The following is a 21,571-nucleotide window of genomic DNA, read 5'->3' as shown; positions in this document are numbered from 1 at the left end:
GGGTGCCCTGGAGACTGCGTGAACCTCCCACGAGGGCACAGAGAGCACGGGAAAGCCTCTCGCGCCGCTGAGCCCTTCACCCACCCCGCACCCAGGCCCGTTAGACGGTCTGCACAGAAGGCCACGTGGGACCGGACTGCGGCTCGGAAGCGCGCGGACTGCGAGGGGGTGAGCCGGGCCCGGGGGCCGTGCGCGCGCGGGGCAGCGCCTGTGAGGGGCCCCCCAACGCGTGGGAACCGGGCGCCCCAGGCACAGTGGTACCTTCATGGGCACTTTGCACCCGTCGCTGCCGCCTCTGCCGAGCTTGCCGTAGTCCCCGTCCCCCCAGGACCACACGGTGTCGTCATCTGTGAGGCAGAGGGTCTGCGCGTCTCCGCTGCCACAGGCGACATCGACCACGCGGTGGCCCTGCAGTGCCTCCACCTTCAGAGAAAAGACACCGGGGTCGCCCGACTGCAGCAGAACAGGGCCCGTCTCAGGGCGGCTTTTGGTGTGGGGGCGCCTACTTCAAGGCTTTACAAAGACCCGGAGATGGTAACTATCCTGTCGGATGAAACAGAACCCTCCTTCTTCTGGCTGAACTCTGAGCATCTCAGGTGGAGGAGGCAGGTGTCCCCGCCCCGGGGAGCCGGCCACACACAGCTGGCGGCCACCTACCGCCCCCCACAGCCTGACCCACGGTGCGTCCCCGAGATGCCGGGAAGCACGTACTAGTATAAATAAAAAGATGTCTCGAGAGGGATTGTTATTTTTTGCTAAAATAATTAATTATTTTTAAGAAAAGAATAATAATATATGAAAGGGTGAAGCCAGAGAGCTTGTATGTACGACCCACAGGCATGGACTTGGGGGGGACTGCTGGGGGAGGGGGGGTGCTGGGCAGACGGGAGCAAAGGGGAAAAAATTGGAAATATTGTAACAATAGAATCAATAAAATATACTTAAAAAAAAAAGATGTCTCCAGTACTGTCCTGTTTAAATGACCCATAAGATACAGATCAAGATGGTTTGCATTTCCACCAAAACTAAGACCTACTTGTAAATACCGAGGCCATGACCCTCAACTCTAAAGCAGTGGGATCTGCCCCCCGCACCCCAAACACAGTACGGCCTCACCAGCTTGGGCTTCAGCTGGTCCTCGCTGTCGCTGTGCCCCAGGCGGCCATAGCGCCCTTTGCCCCACGTGTACAGGTCCCCGGCTGAGGTGACGCAGGCGCTGTGGGCTCCGCCGGCAGCAATGTCGACCACCTCGATGCCCCGCAGAGACTCGATGACGCGGGGGCGGTCACACGGGCTGCAAAAGAGGTCACCAAGCGTAACGGAAGAACAGTCTCATTCTTACACATTTGTAAATGTTAGGATTAAACGTTCACTCTTCACTTACTCGATGTGGACTTCTCAACTGACATCCTTCAACTGATTTTGCCTTTTTAAAAAAAATTTTATATTTTTTCTTAAATAATTTATTTTTCAATCACAGTTGCCATACAGTATTACATTATTTTAGGGGCACACCCTGAAATATTAGACACTACATAACCGAATGGTCACCCTGGTAAGTCTAGCACCCACCCGGCACCGTACCCAGTTACGACAACGTCACTGACTGTACTCCCTGTGCTGTGCTCTCCGTCCCTGGGACTGTTCTGTAACTACCGGGTTTGTGCTTCTTATTCCCTTCCCCTTTTCCAACCACCCCTCACCCCCTCCCATCTGGTAGCTGTCACACTGTTCTCTGTGTGTTTCTGTTCTGCTTGTTCATTTATTTTGCTTTTTTAGATTCAATTGTAGATAAATATGTATTTATTGCCATTTTATTGCTCATATTTTTATCTTCCTTCTTCTTCTTAAATAAGTCCCTTTGACATTTCATATTATAATGGCTTGGTGATGATGAACTCCTTTAGCTTTCCCTTGTCTGGGAAGCACTTCATCTGCCCTTCCATTCTAAATGATAGCCTTGCTGGAGAGAGTAGTCCTGGTTGTAGGTCCTTGCTTTTCAATACTTTGAGTATTTCTTGCCATCCCCTTCTTGCTTGCAGAGTTTCTGTTCAGTCTCATGGGAACTCCCTGCTTTTCTCTCACTGCTTTTAAGAGTCTCTCTTTGTCTTTAACCTTCTGCATCATTGTGATGTCTTGGAGTAGGCCTCTTTGGGTTCATTCTGTCTGGGACTCTGCACTTCCTGGACTTGCATGTCTATTCCCTTTACCAGGTCAAGGGAAGTTTTCCATCATTTTTTCACATAGATTTTCAATTTCTCGTTCTCTCTCTCCTCCTTCTGGCACCCCCACAATACGAATGTTGGCGTGCTTGAAGTGGTCCCAGAGGCTCCTTATATTACCCTCCTTTGGGGGCATCGTTTCCTTTTTGCTGTTCTGACTGGGTGTCTTCTGCTTCTTTATATCCCAGATCTCTGACTTGATCCTCTGCTTCATCTACTCTACTGTTGATACCCTGTATTCTTCATTTCAGTTCATGTATTCTTCATTTCTGACTGCTTTGTTTTTATGTTTCCTAGTTGTGTTTACATTTCCCATCTCTTTGTTGAAGTTCGCACTAAGTTCATCTACTCTCCCTAAATTCACTGAGCATTCTTATTACCAGTGTTTTGAACTCTGCACCTAGTACATTGCTTGTCTCCATTTTGTTTAGTTTTTTTTCTGGAGTTTTGTTCTGTTTTTTTACTTGGGTCATGTTTCTTTGTCTCCTCATTTTGGCAGCCTCCCTGTGTTAGTTTCTATGTATCAGGTAGAACTGCTATAAATCTTGGGCTTGGTAGCGTGGCTCATGTAGTAGGTGTTCTGTAGGGACCAGTGGCACAACCTCCCTGATCACTTGAACTGGGCACTGCAGGTGTGTTACCTCCTGCCCCCCCCCCTTGTGTGCTGTGTACACCCTCCTATTATAGTTGAGCCTTGATTGCTATTGGCATGTTGGTGGGAGGGATTTAACCGCAGGCTGGTCAGATGCAAGGACTGGCTGTGACCACCATGGAGGATCAGCTGTGCAGGAGCCCACCCCACAGAATAGTGGGGCTCTGGTGCCTGCTTAGTCCACCCCTTAAGTGTGTCAGTTGTGGAGGTGGGCGGGTGGTGCTTTGATGTGGTCTGAAGTTGTCCACCTGGTATGCTGGCTCTGGGGCCTCCTGGGAGGTGCAGGCCAAGATCAGTCACCACCTGTTTTCTGTCTGGGGCCATCTGGCATAAGCTATAAAGTGATCTGTGGGTGGCTGCTACTTGTGCTGGGCTTCAAGGTGCCCAGGAACAGCCAAACTGTGAACCAAAGCTGGTTGCCTAGTGCCAGGCATGCGGCCACTTAGTGAAAGGTATGTAGCATGCCAAAGCCAGGTGCTGCTTGTTTGAGAGATTTTAGGGACGTCTGAAGCATGAGCCAAGGCAGGCCATTCGTATAGAAACATCACTGGAAATAGCTTGGATGGGCCCACAAGCTGAGTGAGGGCGGGGTCTCAGCGTATTACCAGGGCAGGGCAAGTGTTAGCCAGGTTGATGGAGATTTAGATATGGTGCCCACCGTTTGGTTCTGAGTGGGCAGGGCTCAGGAAAGGAGCAATACCCTCTGCCAGCACTTTTCTCTCGGAATAAGCTGCCCTCTATCTCCCACCCTGATGCCAGACACTTCAGTTCCTCCCTGTATGCCCCTGCTGCCTTTAAAGCTGCTGCCCATCACTGGAGCGTAGGGTGTTAGTGCAAATAAGTCTGTGTGCCGGCCCTTTAAGGGGAACTGCCTGGGACTCCAGCAGCCTCTGTCTCACTCAGCCTCAATTCCCGCTGGTTTTCACGGCCAGAAGTCATGGGGACTTATCTTCACTGGAACCCTGGGCTGGGGGTCCTCTCACTACTCAGGGGGGACCCCCACAGCTGAGGAACCCCTCGATTTTTATCCATCACATGTAGGCGTGGGACCAGCTCGTGCCGTGTCTCCGGCCCTCCTGCCTGTCTCCATGTGGCTCCTTGCTTATACCCTGAGCTGTGGGACTTCTGTTCGGCAGATTTCAGGCGGTTGAGTGACGGCCGGTGTGCAGTTCGGCTGCAGTTGTGACGTGGTTGTGGGAGGACATGAGCGCCGCGTTTACCTGCGCTGCCATCCTGACTAGAAGCCAAGTCTGTTTTTAAGTCAGTCAGGTAGAAGCATTCAGACCCGAACTCACACCCACACAACCTGCCACCGACCCTTTTATCCAAGCTGCCCTGATGCCACAGCAAGGGGACTTTCGGTCGAAACCAGGAGCCGGGTGACCGACACCGACCGGTGGGCCACGTCTAGCCGGTGGCCTGTCTTTGAAGGCCAGAGAGCTAAAAATGGGGTTTTGCATTTTTTAAAAGCTGCTTAAAAAAAAAAACTTGAAAAGAAGCATGTACAACAGAGACTGTGTGGCGGGCCTGAGATATGTCACTACCTGGCCCGTTACAGAACTTGGCTGCCGTAAATAAGCGCCTCATTTAAGGAGCTGCATCATGTGCATGTCAACCAGCCCCCAATGATAATGACCATTTTCTCATTAGCAAGTGTTGAAAGCTCTCTCTAATAATTCTAGATATAAGATCCGAGATCACAAACATGCTTTCCTGGTCTGTGGAATATCTTTTCAATTGATTACTAGCGTCTTTCCAAGAGCAGAAGTAAATAATGGTTATGAAGTCCACGTTAGCCTGTTTTCTTTTTTTTTAATTGGATTGTGCTTTCTAAGTTCTACCTAGAAATCTTTGCTTGATCTAAGGTCACAGGATCTTCTCTCATGTTTTCTTCTAGTTTTTAGTTTTAAGTTTTACATTTATGACTATGAATTGCTGGAGTTATTCGGGTTGTGGTGCAAGGGAAGAATTTAAGTTCGCTGCTTGCCATGTGGTTATCGAATCAGTCAAAACCACGTAGTAAGTTGTCTTTGCACTTGAATAAACCATGCACTGGAAATGTGAGGGAGAGACCAGCTCCATTTTCCCCACGCTCACCGCGTCAGTACTGTGGGCGCGTATTTGGCTTCCCCTTCTGCTCCGGGCTGCCCCTCTCAGCGCCTTTATCTGTGACTACCCCACGGTCGTCCGTATCTCTTCGCACCGACACCCACTGTCCTGATAACTGTAGTTTTCCATGCAGCTTCAAGTCGGGAAATGTCTGTCTTCCAACTCTGCTCCTTATTTTCCAAGTTGTTCAGACTATTCTACTCCTTTCCATTTCCATATGAATTTACAATCAGCTTGTCAGTTTCTACAGGAATTTTGATTGTGAAGGGCTTGAACTATACTAGCTTAATTTGGATAAAACTGACAAATCAACACTATTAATAGAGTCTTCAATCCATGTCACTGCTCGTCACCACGCAGGACTTACATCTGCAGAACTTACTCATTTTCTAACCAAAGGTTCGCACCCTCTGGCCACCACCTCCCATTTCCCCCTCTCTGGCAACCATCAATCTGTTCTCTATGAGTTCAGCTTTTTTAGATTCCACATATTAGTGAGAGGCAGGACTGATAACTTTTGATTAGATGAAGAACATCGTGAAGTTCTTGCTGGATATTTGATATGTTTATATTCACAAAAATATTCCTAAGCTCTTTCCTGGCCGGTGTGGCTCAGTTGGTTGGATCATCCTCCCATAGACCAAAAGGTCATGGGTTCGATTCCTGACTGGGGCATATATCCAAGTTGTGGGTTTGATCCCCAGTGAGGGCGTTTAAGAAAAGGCAGCCAATCAATGTTTCTCTCTCACATTGATATTTCTCTCTCTCCCTCTCTCTCTTTCTCGCAAAGCAATGGAAAAAAAAAAAAGTCTTCAGGTGAGGATAAAATATATATATATATATTCATTTTTTTTCTTGACCTTTGATTTCTACAATATGGTTAAGTTACTTAGAAACAGTTTCATACTTCCAGGTCTTGTTTTTAAGCAACAGTGAGTCCACGGTTCGTTCCCCCCCCACTTCTGCACCAGTGCCGTGTGAGTCACAGGGCTCAGGGTGCAGGCTGTGCCCTCCGGGAGCTCTAGGGACCCTTCCTGCACGTCCTTAGGGTGGCCGGCTCCTTGGCCTCAGGAAATCTCTCACACACGTGACTGTCATTGTTCACCTCCACAGATCAGTGTATGGACTTCACGTACTTTATGGCATGTTAGCCAATGTCTTATAGCTGCTACTTCATGTATGTTGGCTGGCGCTTCAGTTATTTTAGGTACAAAGGGCCCTGTTGCTCCGGCTTGGCAGGTAGCTCCCATGAGCTTTTAAAAATAGTGAGTTTGGTTGCTTTGTTGTTCTTGTGTTTTTTCAAAACTGTCATTTGTATGGCTCTTCACCCTCCCTATTTCCTTAGCATCCCTGCTCTCCATACCACGCATGTTAACTAAATGCCACTGGGATCCAGTGGAAGACTCTGGATCGGGGGAACGGGACGTGGGGGAGGACAAAAGCAGCTCATCACACTTAGTACTGAGGAACCAAAAATGCTGAATGGACCCCCCCCCGTCGAGGTGTCGAGGAGACAAGCCCACCCCTACTGTCATACGAACGTATCTGTGCCCAACGGGCATTAGCGTGGAGGCCGATTACGGCCGATGCCACTTTCCTGAAAGGCCGGGTGCCGACCCACCGTGCAGGCACTAGAACGGGCCCCACGCAAAGGGGGGGCGACGCCGGTCACTGTACCTCCGGTTGCCGTGCCCCAGCTTCCCGTCTTCCGCCTCGCCCCAGGAGTACACCTCTCCTTCCGAAGACAGGGCGAGACAGTGCTTTCCTCCCGAGTTCACGGCCACTTTCTTAATGAACACATGCTGGATGGACTCGAGTAACGTCGGGGTGGACACAGACTCTGTCCCTCCAACTCCCAGGCGGCCACCAGCGCCGTACCCAGTGGCGTACAGCTAAGACGAGAAAGAGCGGCAGAGACGTCAATTTCTACCCAGAGAGCCCTGTGTCTTAGTAACTGGAACCAAGCAACGCTCCAGAGAGTTTCGCCCCAGACACGAAATTGAAAATGAGAAATCACAGGGACGTTAAGACTTTCATTTGTGCTTTATAAGAGCTCTAACAATGACAGAAAACGTTATAACTGTGAGAAATACCAGAGTCACAAAATGTATTTTGAAAATAAAGTCTTCTTCCTAGAAGCATTTCTATTCTGTATAGAATGCAAACTATAATGAATACCATGAAAAAAGATTTAACTATCTACCATATGCAAATCCCTGATAACAGCACCCAGAGAAACACCCACAGAAAAATTATAAATAGTATTTCAGTGCGGCAGCATATAAATCACACAACAGAATACACTTTTTCTTTTACTCTGAGTGGGTAACTGTTCTGGGACACAAAACATCTTTATCATTAACTTAAAAAAAATCAAACTGCCATTTCCAAATGCAAGTCAAACATCTCTGCTATAAAAATCTAAATGTGCTCTGGCTGGTGTGGCTCAGTGGCCTGACAGCCGGCCTGCGAACCACAGGATTGCCAGTTTGATTCCCAGTCAGGGCACAGGCCTGGGTTGTGGGCCAGGTCCCCCCAGTTAGGGGCACGTGAGAAGCAACCACACATTGATGTTTCTCCCCCTCTCTTTCTCCCTCCCTTCCCCTACTAAAAGTAAAATCTTTAAAAAATAAAAATATAAATCTAAATGCTATTGGATATTGTTCCAAATGTGTTGCTGTACAGAAAGGAAACAAGGATAAAACAGGAAGTGAAACCAAGAAGGCAGGTGGATGCATGAGCTGAGGCCAGCGCCCGCGGGAAGGCAGGTCTGTGGATCCCAGCCCGCAGGCTGTCGGGGGTGAAGTGTTAGGAGATTCTGTAGGAAGGGGAGGCTCCCAAGGGCTCAGACTGTGAATGAGAACGAAGCCAAGAAGAGAGAGAGTTGCCTTCTCAACGCTGAATGAGTGAGGGAAATCTCTCCTGAGAATTCATAACCACAAACACTGACCATTACGTGGGTTTTCAGGCTGAATTTATGATCTAAATTTCTGAGATAGAGAATTTAATTTACAGTGTTTTAAGGTTGATAGTCTCCAAGGATTACAAATTCTCCTTTGATGACATTTAAAACTAGACCTCAAAGTTCTATATGAAACTTTCCAAGGCAAATGGTTAGCTCATAGTTTTAAAAACTCACATAATGCAAAAGGAAAGAAGGCTGCATGGGTGAACGTCAGCAGAACAACGGTTCAATCTTATGTTTAAAGAAATAAAAGCTTGATGCCCTGGCTGGGGTGGCTCAGTGGATTGAGTACCGGCCAATGAATTGAAAAGATGCCAATTCAATTCCCAGTCAGGGCATGTTCCTGGGCTGTGGGCCAGGTTCCCAGCTGGGGGCATGTGAGAGGCAACACATTGATGTATCTCTCGCATGTTTCTTTCTCTTTCTCGCTCCCTTCCCCTGTCTCTCAAGTAAATAAAATTTTTTAAAAAGGAAATAAAAGCTTATAGTATTCATAAGGAATAAGAAACTGTGAAATACCCCAAAGCAGAACTTCCAGCAATTATAAAGACATTAACTGAAATTAGAAACCCAGAGGTATGAAACAGCAGACGTTAAACAGGTGAAGCGGGATCACTGAACTGGAAGGCAGAGCTGAAGGAAGCACGGCACAGAAACAAAGGACGGGAACAGGACAGAAGGGTCAGAGGAGGAAAGGACAGACCCCACTTGAACACCAGCCAGAACCAGAGGTGCAGGCGGAGACCACACAGGGAATACGGGAGAGCAGTATCTGCAAAAAAATCATGTCTAGGAATTTACCAGAGTGGTCGAGAGACCACTTCTCAGAGCCGGAAGCCCACCCCTTACCACCTGGCAGGAACAAAAAAAGGGCAGCAGAAATTTAAAAAGCCGACATCTAAATACATCATAAGGAAACTGTAGATCACTAAAGAAAGATCTTAAAAGCAGTCACACAGAGTTACTATTTTCGTCTGGGTAAAAATCATTCTGACTGCTGACACCCCACTAACAACATGAAGGCCAAAAATCAGATAAAACGTTTAATAGGCTGGCTGAAAACAATGACCAACAGAAAACGTCATACTGCACAACGAGGGCTGGCAAACGACGACCGATGGGCCACTCAGGCCCCCCGCCTCTTTCTGTAAGTAACGCCGCGCCGGCACCAGCCGCGCACACTCGTTCACAGGGGCCACGGGCCCCTGACGGCTGCGCAGAGAGCAGAGGACCGCGTTACTGCACATACGGCTGCGCCGCGGCAGAAAACGCCTGCAACCCTTATGCTGGGAAAGGACAAAATATAAAGATACTTTCAAATAAACACACAAAAACAATCAGAGGCTAACCAACGAAACACCCTATATGAGGAGACTGAAAATGCCTGCTTAAGGCAGAAGACAAATGGCAGCTACATGAGACGGGCAGGGGTGAGCAAAGACGTGTGTAGCACCTGGGCGAACCCAGAAGGAACACGGGCTACATAAACCAACAGTAATATCGCCTATCATGAGGGACTCAGGTTAGTACCAAAATTCAGCATTACAGGGGATCAGTGCCCGTATTATTTGGGCGGAGGGTAGAAATACTAATTAACTTTAGATTCTAAATACTTTTATGCATGTTACGGTAACCGTGAAACAACTAAAAGAATTCTCCAGAAAACAGGAAAAGAGGGATATGCTCCAGCCCTTTTGATAGGTCAGCACCCCCTGATACTCTAGGTGGCACCTCGACCGTGGGTGTGAAGGGTCCTTGCTTGCAGCCCCCCAAGCCCCGAACATGGGCTGGACCCACTGCCTGGCTTCTAGAAGAGGGAGCCCAGCAGCAGGAAGAGGCCGCCACTTCTGCACTGGGTCACGCAGAACGTGCTGCCCCTGCTACCACTCTCCACTGCCCCGCCTCGCCCGCTCATTGTGAAAGGCCGGCTGCCCGCTGTGGGGGGGCCAAGGACGGCTCCCACCCAGGACCTGGGGCTCCTCCGTGCGGCCTGCATGCAGCTCTGCGTGGGAGGACCTCAGCTGCGCTGCCTACACAGTCCTGACCTGGCGAAGGGGAGATAATTACCCCACTCACCACGTCAATCCCCTAAAGGAGAAAACATCCGAAAGAATTTGTTTTTAAATTTTATTTATTTTTAGATGGAGGGGAAGGGAGGGAGAAAGAGAGGGAGAGAAACATCACTGTGTGGTTGCCTCTCACACGCCCCCAACTGGGGACCTGGCCTGCAACCCAGGCCTGTGCCCTGAGTAGGAATTGAACTGGTGACCCTTTGGTCCCCAGGCCGGCGCTCAATCTACTGAGCCATACCAACCAGGGCTCGGAAGAATATTTTTAATGCAGAAAAAGTGTCTGACAGAAGTCAATACCTATTCATGAACAGAAGCAGAAGACAATGTCCCTAATCTGATACGGAACATCCAGGCAAAGCCCGCGGTGCGTGTGGAGCGTCCATCCTGCGCTGCCTGCGGGGCCTGGACCCAGACAAGGGCCTGATACAAGCACCCTCCTCAGTCTTACCCCACAGCCCCCACCCAGCACGAGGAGGTCCCTTCTCCCACACAGACAGGCGAACCGGAAAGGAAGAACGAGATTCATCTACAGACTATGGCTTTCTATAAAGAAAAGATGGAAAACCTTGAAATACATAAGAAAGAACGGAGCACACTAAAGTAACTAGACAGAGTCAATATATAAACATCAACTATTTCCACACAATAGGAGCAAATTTTTAAAATACAGCATATGCCCTGGCTGGTGTGGCTTGGTGGCTTGAGCGCTGGTCTGTGAACTGAAATGTCGCTGGTTCAATTCCCAGTGGGGGCACATGCCTGGGCTGCAGGCCGGGTCCCTGGTGGGGGCGTGCGAGAGGCAGCCAACAGATGTCTCTCATGTGGATGTTTCTCTCCCTCTCTTTCTCCCTCCCTGCCCCCCCCCAAAATAAATAAACACAACCTTTAAAATAAATAAATAAAAGACAGCCTAACGATAGCAGAGAATAAAAGGAATACACCCAACAAATTATTGATATGGAAGCAATTCTAACACACTTGTACATAGGCTATATTTCAAAACAAAAGCCCGTGAAGTTTAGCGCACATGGAAGACCATACAGAATATTTTAGGGGAACCCTCAAACACACCATAAACCACGCCATGCGTGAGCCACTGCATCTCTTGGGGTCAATGTCAACGATGCAGAAAATGCGCCCTTACCTTCCCGTCGGCCGTGACCGCGAACAGGGTCTGCTCTCCGCCAATTAACTGCACGGGTCGGAGGGTGGCCAGGGCCTCGCACGGCGTGGGCACTTTCACCTTTGCGCCTTCGATGCCCCCAAGCTGGCCCCGGTGATTATGTCCCCACCCGTAAATTGTGCCACTGCCGCCAGCTGACAGAGTCCAGTCATCTGGCCGCCTAGAAGTGACAGGAAGCGAGCGGTGGGCGTGGGCAGGGGCTGTCCATGAGACACCCCATCTCACGCACAGGCCTCCCGCTGCCGACGCCCCCACCTGTTCATCCACTGCACCAGCTGCTCGTCTTGTTCTCTTTTAAAAACGTCGTGGCTCTCGTGGAGAACGTCCATGGCTTCGCTGTCTGCCATTAGCTCACGGATTTTCTTAGCCACCTAGACAACGTTATGATGAGATTAGAAGTCAAACACTCATCTCTCAAGAACAAAACAGCAGTGAGGTAAGAAGACAGGAGGAGCCTCATGGGAGGGCACCCGGGAATGCCAACATCACTGTGATTTCATGGTGAGTAAGCAAAGCCAATGATCCTATCAAATCGGAGCTATTAAAACCATTTAGGTGGTATCCATTTATCTTGAGTTTACTAAAACTTCAGCTACAAGTCAGTGTCAGTTTCTCCACTTTCACCTAAGTGCCTCTTTCTTTATGGCACGTCTTTGCAGGGGAGATGCTGCTGTGTCTTGTAGTACCGGCACAGGTGCACACAGACAACATTTCTGCGTTCCCGACGCGATTCAACGTGCGGTACGTACCTCCTCGAGGAACAGCCGGGGCAGCAGCGTCCTCTTGTCCAGGGCCACGGCCACGCGGGAGGCCATGCAGTACCGTCGGAACCAGGCCCACTTGTGCGTCTCAGCACAGCAGGGAAGGGTGTCCAGTTCCAGGTCACAAGCAAGCGCCACCAGTACCTGCAGCCAACACAGGGACGCTCAGCCTAGCAGCTAATGCCGTCGTCACCGACGCTGCGTGCCACAGCCGGCCACCGTCACGGGGTTCCGCAGGACCGCACTCAGGAGCCCCTCCTCCTAGGCCTATCACGTGCCCAGCACACGTTTTCCGCCCCTGTGCTGTGGGCGACGTTCCTGATACCGAGGACCTCAGATGTGACAGCCACTGTGACACTCCGCCTGAGGGAGCGCGTGGCGAAGCGCGCTAATGCCTCGGGCAGGAGGGCTGAGGTCACGGTCATTTCGGGAACATTTTCAGATTGTGCTTGAGCAACGTCTGCCCACTGTCCGCAGCAGGCCTGCCGGGGGCGCGCGGCACCGGCTGCCCCAGCGCTCAGACCAAGTTAGGCTACCTTGAAGAACGGGCTGTGCAGCAGCTGTTTGCCGCCTCTCACGACGGGGTCCTCGTACTCAAACTGCCTCTCCAGGGCTTCCGGGAGGCCTTTCACCAGAGCGGCCAGGGCACTGCCTGTAAAACTCTGAGAAAACAACCCAGTTACGGCCCCGCCCGTGAACCCACAACGCAGGGACGGATACGGAGCGTTTCGTTCCTACGAGTCAAGTGTTTCGTTATACCGGGACCACTCACCCTACAAAAGGAGTACTGGTATTTTCAAATAGGAAAGAAAAAAACCTAAAAGGATAGGACAAACACTAAATAAAAGGGGAGTTAAAAATTCCCCTCGGGATCCTCGATTTCAGTAAAGCCACTCCCACGGACCCCACCCTTTCCTGGCCTCCATGCCGTCTCCTAGCACGGGGAGGATCGAGCATCCCTGCAACACTAACTACCTCCTCCAGCAACACAAAGACTCGCAGTCAAGTGCAGCAAACAACCCCAGGCTCACGGCCACCAAGACCCTGCTGTTTTTAAAAGCAAGGTCCCCACCCCATTCAGTGTACGCAACAACAGAAGGGGGTCTGCATGTGACAAAGGCCGACTTACTCTTGCGTCGGATTTCCCAACTCTTCTCCGAGAGTTAGAAATTTAAACGAATCAATAACATTTCCAAGGGTCACAAAGGTCTAGAAACCGTGCAGCCTCGCTCCTCACCAAAGCCCGCGCCTCCCCGTCACTGTCCCCCAGTAGCCGGCTGATGTTGATCGATTGTCCAAACTCAGTTGTCAGCAGCTTCCTCAGCCTCTGAAGGGCCCACATCCTGTGACCGGCAGCTGAAAAGAGCAGAGGGGGAACATCAGGGGCTCGGCCACTTTTCCCAGCAGGCGCGACAGACGAGGCGATCAAGGCGCTGTGTACCTAAAGCACTCAGCTGTGCGCACGCTGCTAGCGACGCGGCCAGGCGCGGGACGATGCTTCTGTTCGAGGCAAGATTGAGCCGGAAGTCCAGCAGACAAGTCACCAAGTCCATGGACGGACAGGAGAGGACGCAGCGATCAGAAAGGAGGTCTTTAGGGCCTGAGGAACGAACACCATGAAAGTCTGGTGTTGGACAGGCCAAGGCACAAGGAGACGCGCGCAATCTGACTGACGAGGAGCGGCCTCACCCACCCGGAGGCCATGGTGAGAGGGATGCCCACAGACCTGCCGCTGTCCGCATCACCTAACTGATCTGTAGCTGACGTTTTATCTGCATGCCAAATGACTTAAGAACCACACCCATCCCTGATTGGTGTGGCTCAGTGAACTGAGCGCCAGCCTGCAAACCAAGGGGTCGCCAGTTCGATTCCCAGTCAGGGCACAGGCCTGGGTTGTGGGCCAGGTCCCCAGTTGGGGGTGCATGAGAGGCAACCACACATTGATGTTTCTCTCCCTCCCTCCCCTTCTCTAAAAATAAATAAATAAAATCTTAAAAAAAAACAAAACCGAGAAACAAAAAGCCCACACTCAGCAGCAGCTGCCTTTCTGCTGGCGAGGACGGGGTGCTAACTAGGGGTGGCCAAGGGTTCTCTGCAACGATGACCCTCGGCACAGAGGGGCCTGGGCAGAGCCGACTCCCCACACAGCAGGAGATGGGAGACCACAAGCACTGAATGGAAACGGGGTGCCCACACTGCCCTCGGGTGCCGTAAGCGCCCCTTACCTGCAGCCGGCATGATGGGGTAGACCGTGAAGCGCCAGCCCCAGCCGTTCACGGACCCGTCACTGATGAACTTCCACTTGAGCTCGTCCCCTGGGATCCGCAGCTCGCTGGACCAGTCGGACCACTCGCGGCCTGGGGAGGGAAGCGCACCCTGGCGTTAGGCCCACCCCACTGCCCGGCCAGCACAGACTGCGTCAGCTACGACACAGAACCACACACACGGTGTCTGAAGACCGCTGTCTCCTCCAGCCCCAGTTCTGCCAAGGTGGCATTGGCCCCACTCCAGGTGAGTCTCATTTTAACACAAGCCACCCTTCAACACACCTGTACCAAGTGCTAGGGAAACTGAGGCAGGCGGCACTGCCCTGACGGGAATGTGCACATTCAACTACCGTGTAGTAGGAGAGGCCTGTAGAGCCCACACCCAGGTCGGGGCCACAGCGGCCCTGGGGAGGGTGCGGTATGATGGCTGTTGCCCAGGCAACGGGAGGAAGGGCCCTGCCTCCCCACAGAAGGTGCAGTGTGACAAAGCCTCGGGCCCCGGGGCAGCTCAGCACAGAAGGGCCGCCCCGAGGAAGAGTGGGGCGGCCCAGCTGGAGCCCAGGCCGGGCCTGCAGGGTCTGCTGGGAAGGGCCCCGGCAGCGCAGCGGGAGTGGCCTGGTAGGGACCCTGCTGAGAGCAGAGAGAGAAGGCACAGCCGACAGCACTGCTGAAAGCTGCAGCGGCACTTGTCAGGCTGCCAGAGAGAGATCTGTGCTCGTCCCCGGCCCCCCGCTCCACCCCGAGTCTAGACCAGGGCTTCTCTAAGGGACAGCGTGTGAGAAAGTCCTGCAGGGCCCCAGCCAGGCCGTCACACCCACTCGGGCTGTGGCTTCTCACTGCGAGGGCAGGGGGGAGAAGACACATCAGCAAAGGTTGCCAATCCTTGCTCAAGAGAAAGGACACAGGACTCTCAAAAGATACACACACAGGCACACACACCTGCAGTGACGATTCTGAAAAGCCCAGCGGAGGCGCATTTAGCAGGCTGTCAGATAGAGAGACAGACAGACAGACAGAACAGATAGCCCTCGGGGTGGCATCTCATGTCTACTGCAGCGCTCTGTCCCCACGTACCAAGCACCCGCTCCGTGTGCAGCCCCCAACTGCACTCAGTTCAACACTGAGTGCCTTTAAGAAGCTTTGTGGCCTGTCAACCGTAGCCTCTCTCGGGCCCAGCACTCCCATGGGTCTGACAGCACCGCCTGCAACTGTCTGGGCGAGGCTGGGCCTCCGTGACAGCCCGTGTCCCCGACCAGGACGGCTCTCACGCTCATCACCCAGTAACCCCGCCCATTGCAGTGACGAGCACGCCACTCGGATAATTACTGATTGGAAGTACTGGGAAGAGGCAGATAAAACCTATCATACTCAGCGCCTTACTGTCCCTTCCTAAGTGTCCCAAGGGAAGGACGCAGTGCTGTCACGGCTGCGCTGGAAGGCGAGCAGGCGCGCCCTGCACGACCTCTGTCCCCACCTGAGCGCACGGAGACGATCCTGTTGACGCCATCCATGACAGTGAGCGGGTCATGGCGCCTCTCGGTGGAGCACTGCCGGTCGAACTCCACCCGGAGTCCTTCTGCACCTGGAGGACAGGTGAGCACGAAGCAGAGTGACCATCCCCACCCGACACCCCACAGAGGAGGCCACAAGCCACACGTGCTGCACGGGAACAGTGAGACCAAAGCGACGGCTAACAGCTAACGTAGAGAGGAGCGTCAGGAAGGACGTGCCTCCAAGACAAACACCCTTCCTGTCACAGAAGGTCTCACCTGCAATGGCAAGGGCGGAAGACACCTGTATGGGGCCGATTCGTTTGGGCTCTCACTTCTGGGCATGTTTTTGTGCTATGACCCCACTGCCAGACCAAGCTTTACTATCCTGCCCCCCGCATTTAAAATCATATCCACCGAGCAGTTAGCATTAGAGCTGGTCTTCTGTGGGACAGAGAAGCTTAGAAAAGAATTAATGAAGGGCAGGACCTGGGTACGGTGAAGAAAAGAAGGGAGCCAATCTTCTCCCCAAATGGCTACAAAACCATGCAAAATGGTAAACAATGAGGATTCCAGGGCTCTGCAGGTCAATGAAAGGCAAACTACAAACTGAGAGGCGCTTATTCATGAAAAACAGCTCATCCTGGGGCAGTGGGTGCTGTGCGTTCCTGCCTGGCTGTTCCTGTCCCAAGCTGCTGCAGAGTTCCACCAGGACGGGAGGGGACACGGCAGGACAAGACAGGACGGGACGCAGCAGGACAAGACGGGACGGGACAGGACGGGACTGGACGGGACAGGACAGGATGGTACTCAGGAAGAAAATGAGTCAATAAATAGGACCTGACTCTGATGAGCCAGCTGCTGGATTCAGTAGACAATAACTTCAGAGTAGTGGTTGTAAATATGTTCAAAAAGAGAAAACATGGTAACAAAGAAAAATACACTAACAAGGAATCGATATATATAGATTCTCAATACAGAGACAGAAACTATGAGAAAATACTAAACTAAAATATTTGAGATGGAAAGGACAATGACAAAGATGAAAAGTTCACCAGCTGGGCTAAACAGGAGATCTGCAATGGCAGGAAAAGAATCAATCAGCATGCAGGCTGTATAACTACTGATACTCTTATATGCAGAACAAGAGAAAAAAGAGGAAAAAAAAAAATCAGGTCTCAAACACCTGAGAGACAGCAGCAAGCACATAAGCATATGCATAATGGGAATTTCTCCAAAAAAGAGGGAGAGAAAAAGTACTTGAACAAATATGGTCAAAACCCTCCCATTTGATTAAAAAAATTTAATCTGTAGTTCCAAAAATTAATAAACCCCAAGCTAGATAAACACAAAGAGATCCATACCCAGATACATCATACTGAAACTGTTGAAAACCAAGATGGAGAGAAAATCAGGGAAGCAGTGAGAGAAAATCACATTAACTAACACACGATTACAAAATACAATTTATTCTGATTTCCCTGGGAAACGATGGAGGCCATAAGCTAGTAGGAAGACATATTTAAAGTGATAAGAGGGGAAAAAAATCCTATCAGCTAAGAATTCTATATCCAATGACATTATCCTTCAAAATTGAGGGCAAAATAAAAACAATCCCAAGTATGCACATACTAAGAGAATTCACTGGTAGCGAACATGCTTTAGAAAAATCACTTAGAAGTCTTTCGGGCTGACATAAAATGGTACCAGATAGTATCTTGAATCCACAAGAAAAAAAAAAGGGGGGGTATGCCAAGTAGGTCGGTTGAGAGAAAACAAGTAATTTTTTCTATCCTAGTCTTAATATTTTTATTAAAAAAAATTATTTTTCTGGGGAAGAATAACCAAATAAACCGTTTATTTAACATCACAATTCATAACGATGACGCGCTGGGTGTGCATGTTTAGAACAACCACTGGCCGAGAACACTTGTCTTAGTGGAAACCTGAAGTATGTCTATGAGAAAAAGAAAGTAATCTTAGGCAACTAATGCTTAATTAAAGCAAAGGGCTTAATCAACTGCCATCTCAAGTTTATCATCTTAATATTTTTAAAAGACAAAATACTGTCTTTTAAAGCAGAGCTTAGGAAACAGGAGTGCACAGGCCAGAGTCGTCCCACCTGCAGTGTTTGCATAGCCTATGGGCTAAGAATGGTGTGGACGCTTTAAATGGTTGGGGAAAAATTCAAAACAATATTTTGTGACATCGAAAAATTTGCCAGTCCGTGGCATAATACAATATAGTCATAAATCTGTTGCACAGACTTGTAACCTATAGAGATTCAATACATATAACATTAATTTTAAAAAGGAGGGAAGAAAAACTAGAACTTTACTGTAGCAAAGTTGCCACATTTTACCACAAGTATTAACCTGAAGTAACTGTGAGAAAATGCATGCTCTAATCCCTAGAGCAAATAGTTTAAAAAAAAAAAAGGGTGGAAATCAAAAGAGGAATTAAAATGGCACACTAAGAAAATGTTAACACAAAACAAAGCATGAAAGGAAAAAGAAAAAAGGTCCTGAGGCACAGAGAAAATAAAGAGCAAAATGACAGATGTAGATGCAACCATAGTCATGATTACTCTAGATGTGAATGGCCTAACCATCCCTATTAAAAGGCAGAGATTGTCAGGCTAGACGAAAAAAAAAAAATTCCAACTAAAAGTTGCATAACCAGGGACAAACTTTAAGTTCAAAGTGATGGATGGAAAAAGATCTGGCATGCAAACCATAACCACAGGACCACAGGAAAGCTGGCGCGGCTATACTAATGTTACCAAAACAGACTTTTAGAAATACTGCTAGAGACAGAAAAGAGCATTTCATAGTGAAAAGAGGGTCAAACATCAGGAATATGTGACAATTACAAAGGCACACCTGACAACCAAGCCCACAACACGTGAAGGAAAAACGGATAGAAAAGAGAGGAGTGAAACCCACACTTACAGCCGGGGATTTCACTACTCGACTTTCAACAGCTAACAGAAAAGACAGACAGAAAGTCAGTAACAACACAGAAGATTTCAACAACACTACCGACCCCCTGAACCTCAAAGACATTTAGAGAGGACTCCCCCAAACAAAGGAAGGGTGCACGTTCTTACTAAGCAGGCACAAAACATTTTCTAGCACCACAGGCTATAAAACAGGTCTCAACAAATTTCAAAGGACTGAAATCATTCAATGTATGTCCTCTAATTACAATGGGATTAGAAATCAACAGTAAAGAAACTTGGAAAATCCCAAAACTCTTAAGCAGCACTTCTAATTAATCCAATGCTCAAACAAGAGATCTTAAAAAGAAAACTAGAGAATATTTTAGGCTGAACATAACTTGTAGGATTCAGCTAAAGTGGTATTTAGAGGGAAATTGGTCACCTAAACTATATTAAAAAGAAAAAAGGTCTCAAATCAGTAATCTATGCTCCCATGTTGAGAAAACAGAAAAAAAAGCAAACTATCTAGAGCAGAAGGAAGACACTGATGAAGATCAAAGTGGAAATCAATAAAAGGAAAACAAGGCCCAGGTTCCTCAACAGGTGACTTGGAGAGAAAAGGCAGAAAGTAAATAAAGAAACTTAAAAAGACAGAGATCATTAATTAAAAGACACTTGAGAGAAGACACATTTGGGGAACAGAAACTGTCCCCAAGGTGGGACTCTTGTCACGTTAGGGGGTTCTGGGACTGGCACAAAGCTAGTTCTAGACCTGAGTTTTGGTGACTAAGCCACCCCCTGATAATCATTAAGAAACATTTACACTGCATGGTTTTGTGTCACGTTTTATTTTGATAAGAGAAGGTTTAAAAAAAATTTTTTTTTTTAGGAACGAGGGGAGAAGTGCTTCAAAAGCTCTTCTGCGAGTTCTACTCTATAAACCTATAAACGGTGACGGCCTCAGTCCCTGGCGCAGTCACGGAGGCAGAGCCACCCCCTGCCATCCTCCCGCCCCGCCCCCAGCGTCCCTGCCCCGCCCCCACCCCGCCCCCAGCTGCCCCGCCCCGCCCCCAGTCGCCCCGCCCCCAGCTTCCCGGCTCCGCCCAGCCCCCAGTCGCCCCGCCCCCAGCCGCAGGAGCACCTGGGATCCGCACGGTGCCGCTGGAGGAGGTGTCATCAGTGTAGGGGTGGCTGCTCTCCACCACCACGGGCTGAGAGGACAGGCGGCCACTCTGCGAGTCTGTGGCTACGTCCTCCAACTCGGTGACGCAGAGCTCCAGCAGCATGTCCGCCACCTGCGGGGGGAAGCGGGACACCCATCGGGGGTTCGTCCGATGCCCCCTCGGCTTGCCCAGCTCCAGATCCTTCTGCAGGGACAGGGTGGCAGAGCAGAGGGCTTGGGAGTTTGAGAAACCCGGTTCAAACCAGGGCTCAGGGTCCTGGCCCGTAAAATTAAGGCGGCACAGGGCTGGCGGAGGGGCTGTGACACTTGGAGGTGCCCCAGACACCAGGAGCCAGTCACAGGCCACTCAACCCGTGCGCCCAGGGAAACGAATCGCAACGGTTCCTGTTCGCGCCAAGACGAGAGTACAGCGGTCCCTCCCTATATCGCAGTTCACTTATCGGCGGCCTCAGTGCATCGCGGCATTTAAAAAAATATTATATTTAATTATCGCGATTTTTCGCTATGTCGCGGGACTTTGCAGTACTATATATGTATGTTGTTGAAGTTACGTAGGTTTAAGAGTGTAGAATATGTTTAAGAACATAGTGTTTATAAATGTGGAAAAGGTTAATAAGAGAGTGGGAATGGTTTATAAGTGTGTGGGAAGGGTTCATAAAGCCTTAAAATATATGTAAATACTAAAACAAATGTAAGGTTCCTACTTTGCGGATTCTCACCTACCGCGGGGGCGTCTAGAACGCAATACCCGCGGTAAGTGAGGGATCACTGTACCTCCCAGTGAGGAAGGTCCGCTTGGGGAACAGAGTGTCAAGGGAAGGAGCAGAAAGGGGATGGCCATGGCCGGGATTCTAAAGGCACCGGGGGTCAAGCTGGAGGGCAGGGAGCGAGAGGAGCCCTCCAGCCGCCCAGCTGGACAGCGCCAGGGCTGCAAACCCAAACTCAGCCGGGGCTCCTGATGCGGGAGAGGGAGGGACAGCCCCAGGCCTCGGTCCCTCAACAATCCACAAGGCCCTGATTTCACCCTAACATCTTAGTGACTCACATCATTTAAACGGTCGGTACTGGTGATTATAAACTCCTTCATTGTAGTTTTTAAAAACAAACAAGGATATGTGAATATAGCAATAATATATCAACCCATGCACATTTTTTAACTTAGAAATAGGACAATTCTCTGTCCTATACTTCTCAAAAACAAATAATTACATTTCCTCATATTTAGGTGACAAGCAGATTAGCTTAGTGAGCAGCAGACAGGCTAATACCACCGCCATCCAGGCATTACCGATATAAACTTCAATGTCCCTCCCTCTCTCGTTTTTAAGAGTCCCCAGCCTTAGGGCTGAGAAGGACATAGGAGCAGCATCTTGCCACTGGACCAGGTAGTCTGACGACAATCCCACGTTTGTCTGTCCCCCTTGAGCCTGGTGTACATCACTGAGACACAGACACTGGTGTCATCCAACTCCAACTGCACAGCCACCAGGGTCCTTAGGGCCTCAGGACCTTCCTCTGCACAGCCTAACAGTCCCCATCCCCCTGGAGAGGCCAACAAACCTTGCAGGAGGGTGACAATGGGGTCATAGACTCGGCTTTGCCCTCAGAGCACTCCAGACCCAACCCCATTTCTCCCAGCCGAATGTCCTTTAGAAACAGCCTCTGGGGACCCCGCTTTCCCACCTGTAGGCAGAGGGAGCACTACCCTCCGTGCTGAGACCGGGCC

General features: G+C 50.0%; 1 protein-coding gene across 1 annotated transcript in view; it reads right to left on the bottom strand.

Moving 5' to 3' along the window:
• Positions 1 to 21,571, bottom strand: part of HERC2 (HECT and RLD domain containing E3 ubiquitin protein ligase 2) — a 176,397-nt gene that overhangs the window by 17,716 nt on the left and 137,110 nt on the right. The window contains exons 70-81 of the mRNA XM_090263730.1: positions 19,804 to 19,957; positions 15,706 to 15,813; positions 14,190 to 14,321; positions 13,406 to 13,564; positions 13,202 to 13,320; positions 12,501 to 12,626; positions 11,953 to 12,108; positions 11,459 to 11,574; positions 11,165 to 11,363; positions 6,661 to 6,875; positions 1,117 to 1,294; positions 262 to 423 (exon numbers count right to left, since the gene is read on the bottom strand). Of these exons, the coding sequence (XP_090119856.1) occupies positions 262 to 423; positions 1,117 to 1,294; positions 6,661 to 6,875; positions 11,165 to 11,363; positions 11,459 to 11,574; positions 11,953 to 12,108; positions 12,501 to 12,626; positions 13,202 to 13,320; positions 13,406 to 13,564; positions 14,190 to 14,321; positions 15,706 to 15,813; positions 19,804 to 19,957 (1,824 nt within the window). The remainder of the gene's footprint in view (positions 1 to 261; positions 424 to 1,116; positions 1,295 to 6,660; positions 6,876 to 11,164; positions 11,364 to 11,458; positions 11,575 to 11,952; positions 12,109 to 12,500; positions 12,627 to 13,201; positions 13,321 to 13,405; positions 13,565 to 14,189; positions 14,322 to 15,705; positions 15,814 to 19,803; positions 19,958 to 21,571) is intronic.

Source organism: Furipterus horrens, unplaced genomic scaffold (assembly GCF_987537825.1).
Source record: "Furipterus horrens unplaced genomic scaffold, mFurHor1.1.pri manual_scaffold_16, whole genome shotgun sequence".
Classification (NCBI taxonomy): Eukaryota; Metazoa; Chordata; class Mammalia; order Chiroptera; family Furipteridae; genus Furipterus; species Furipterus horrens.
Note: the sequence above shows the minus strand (reverse complement) of the source record. Positions and strands in the feature narration are given on the sequence as shown.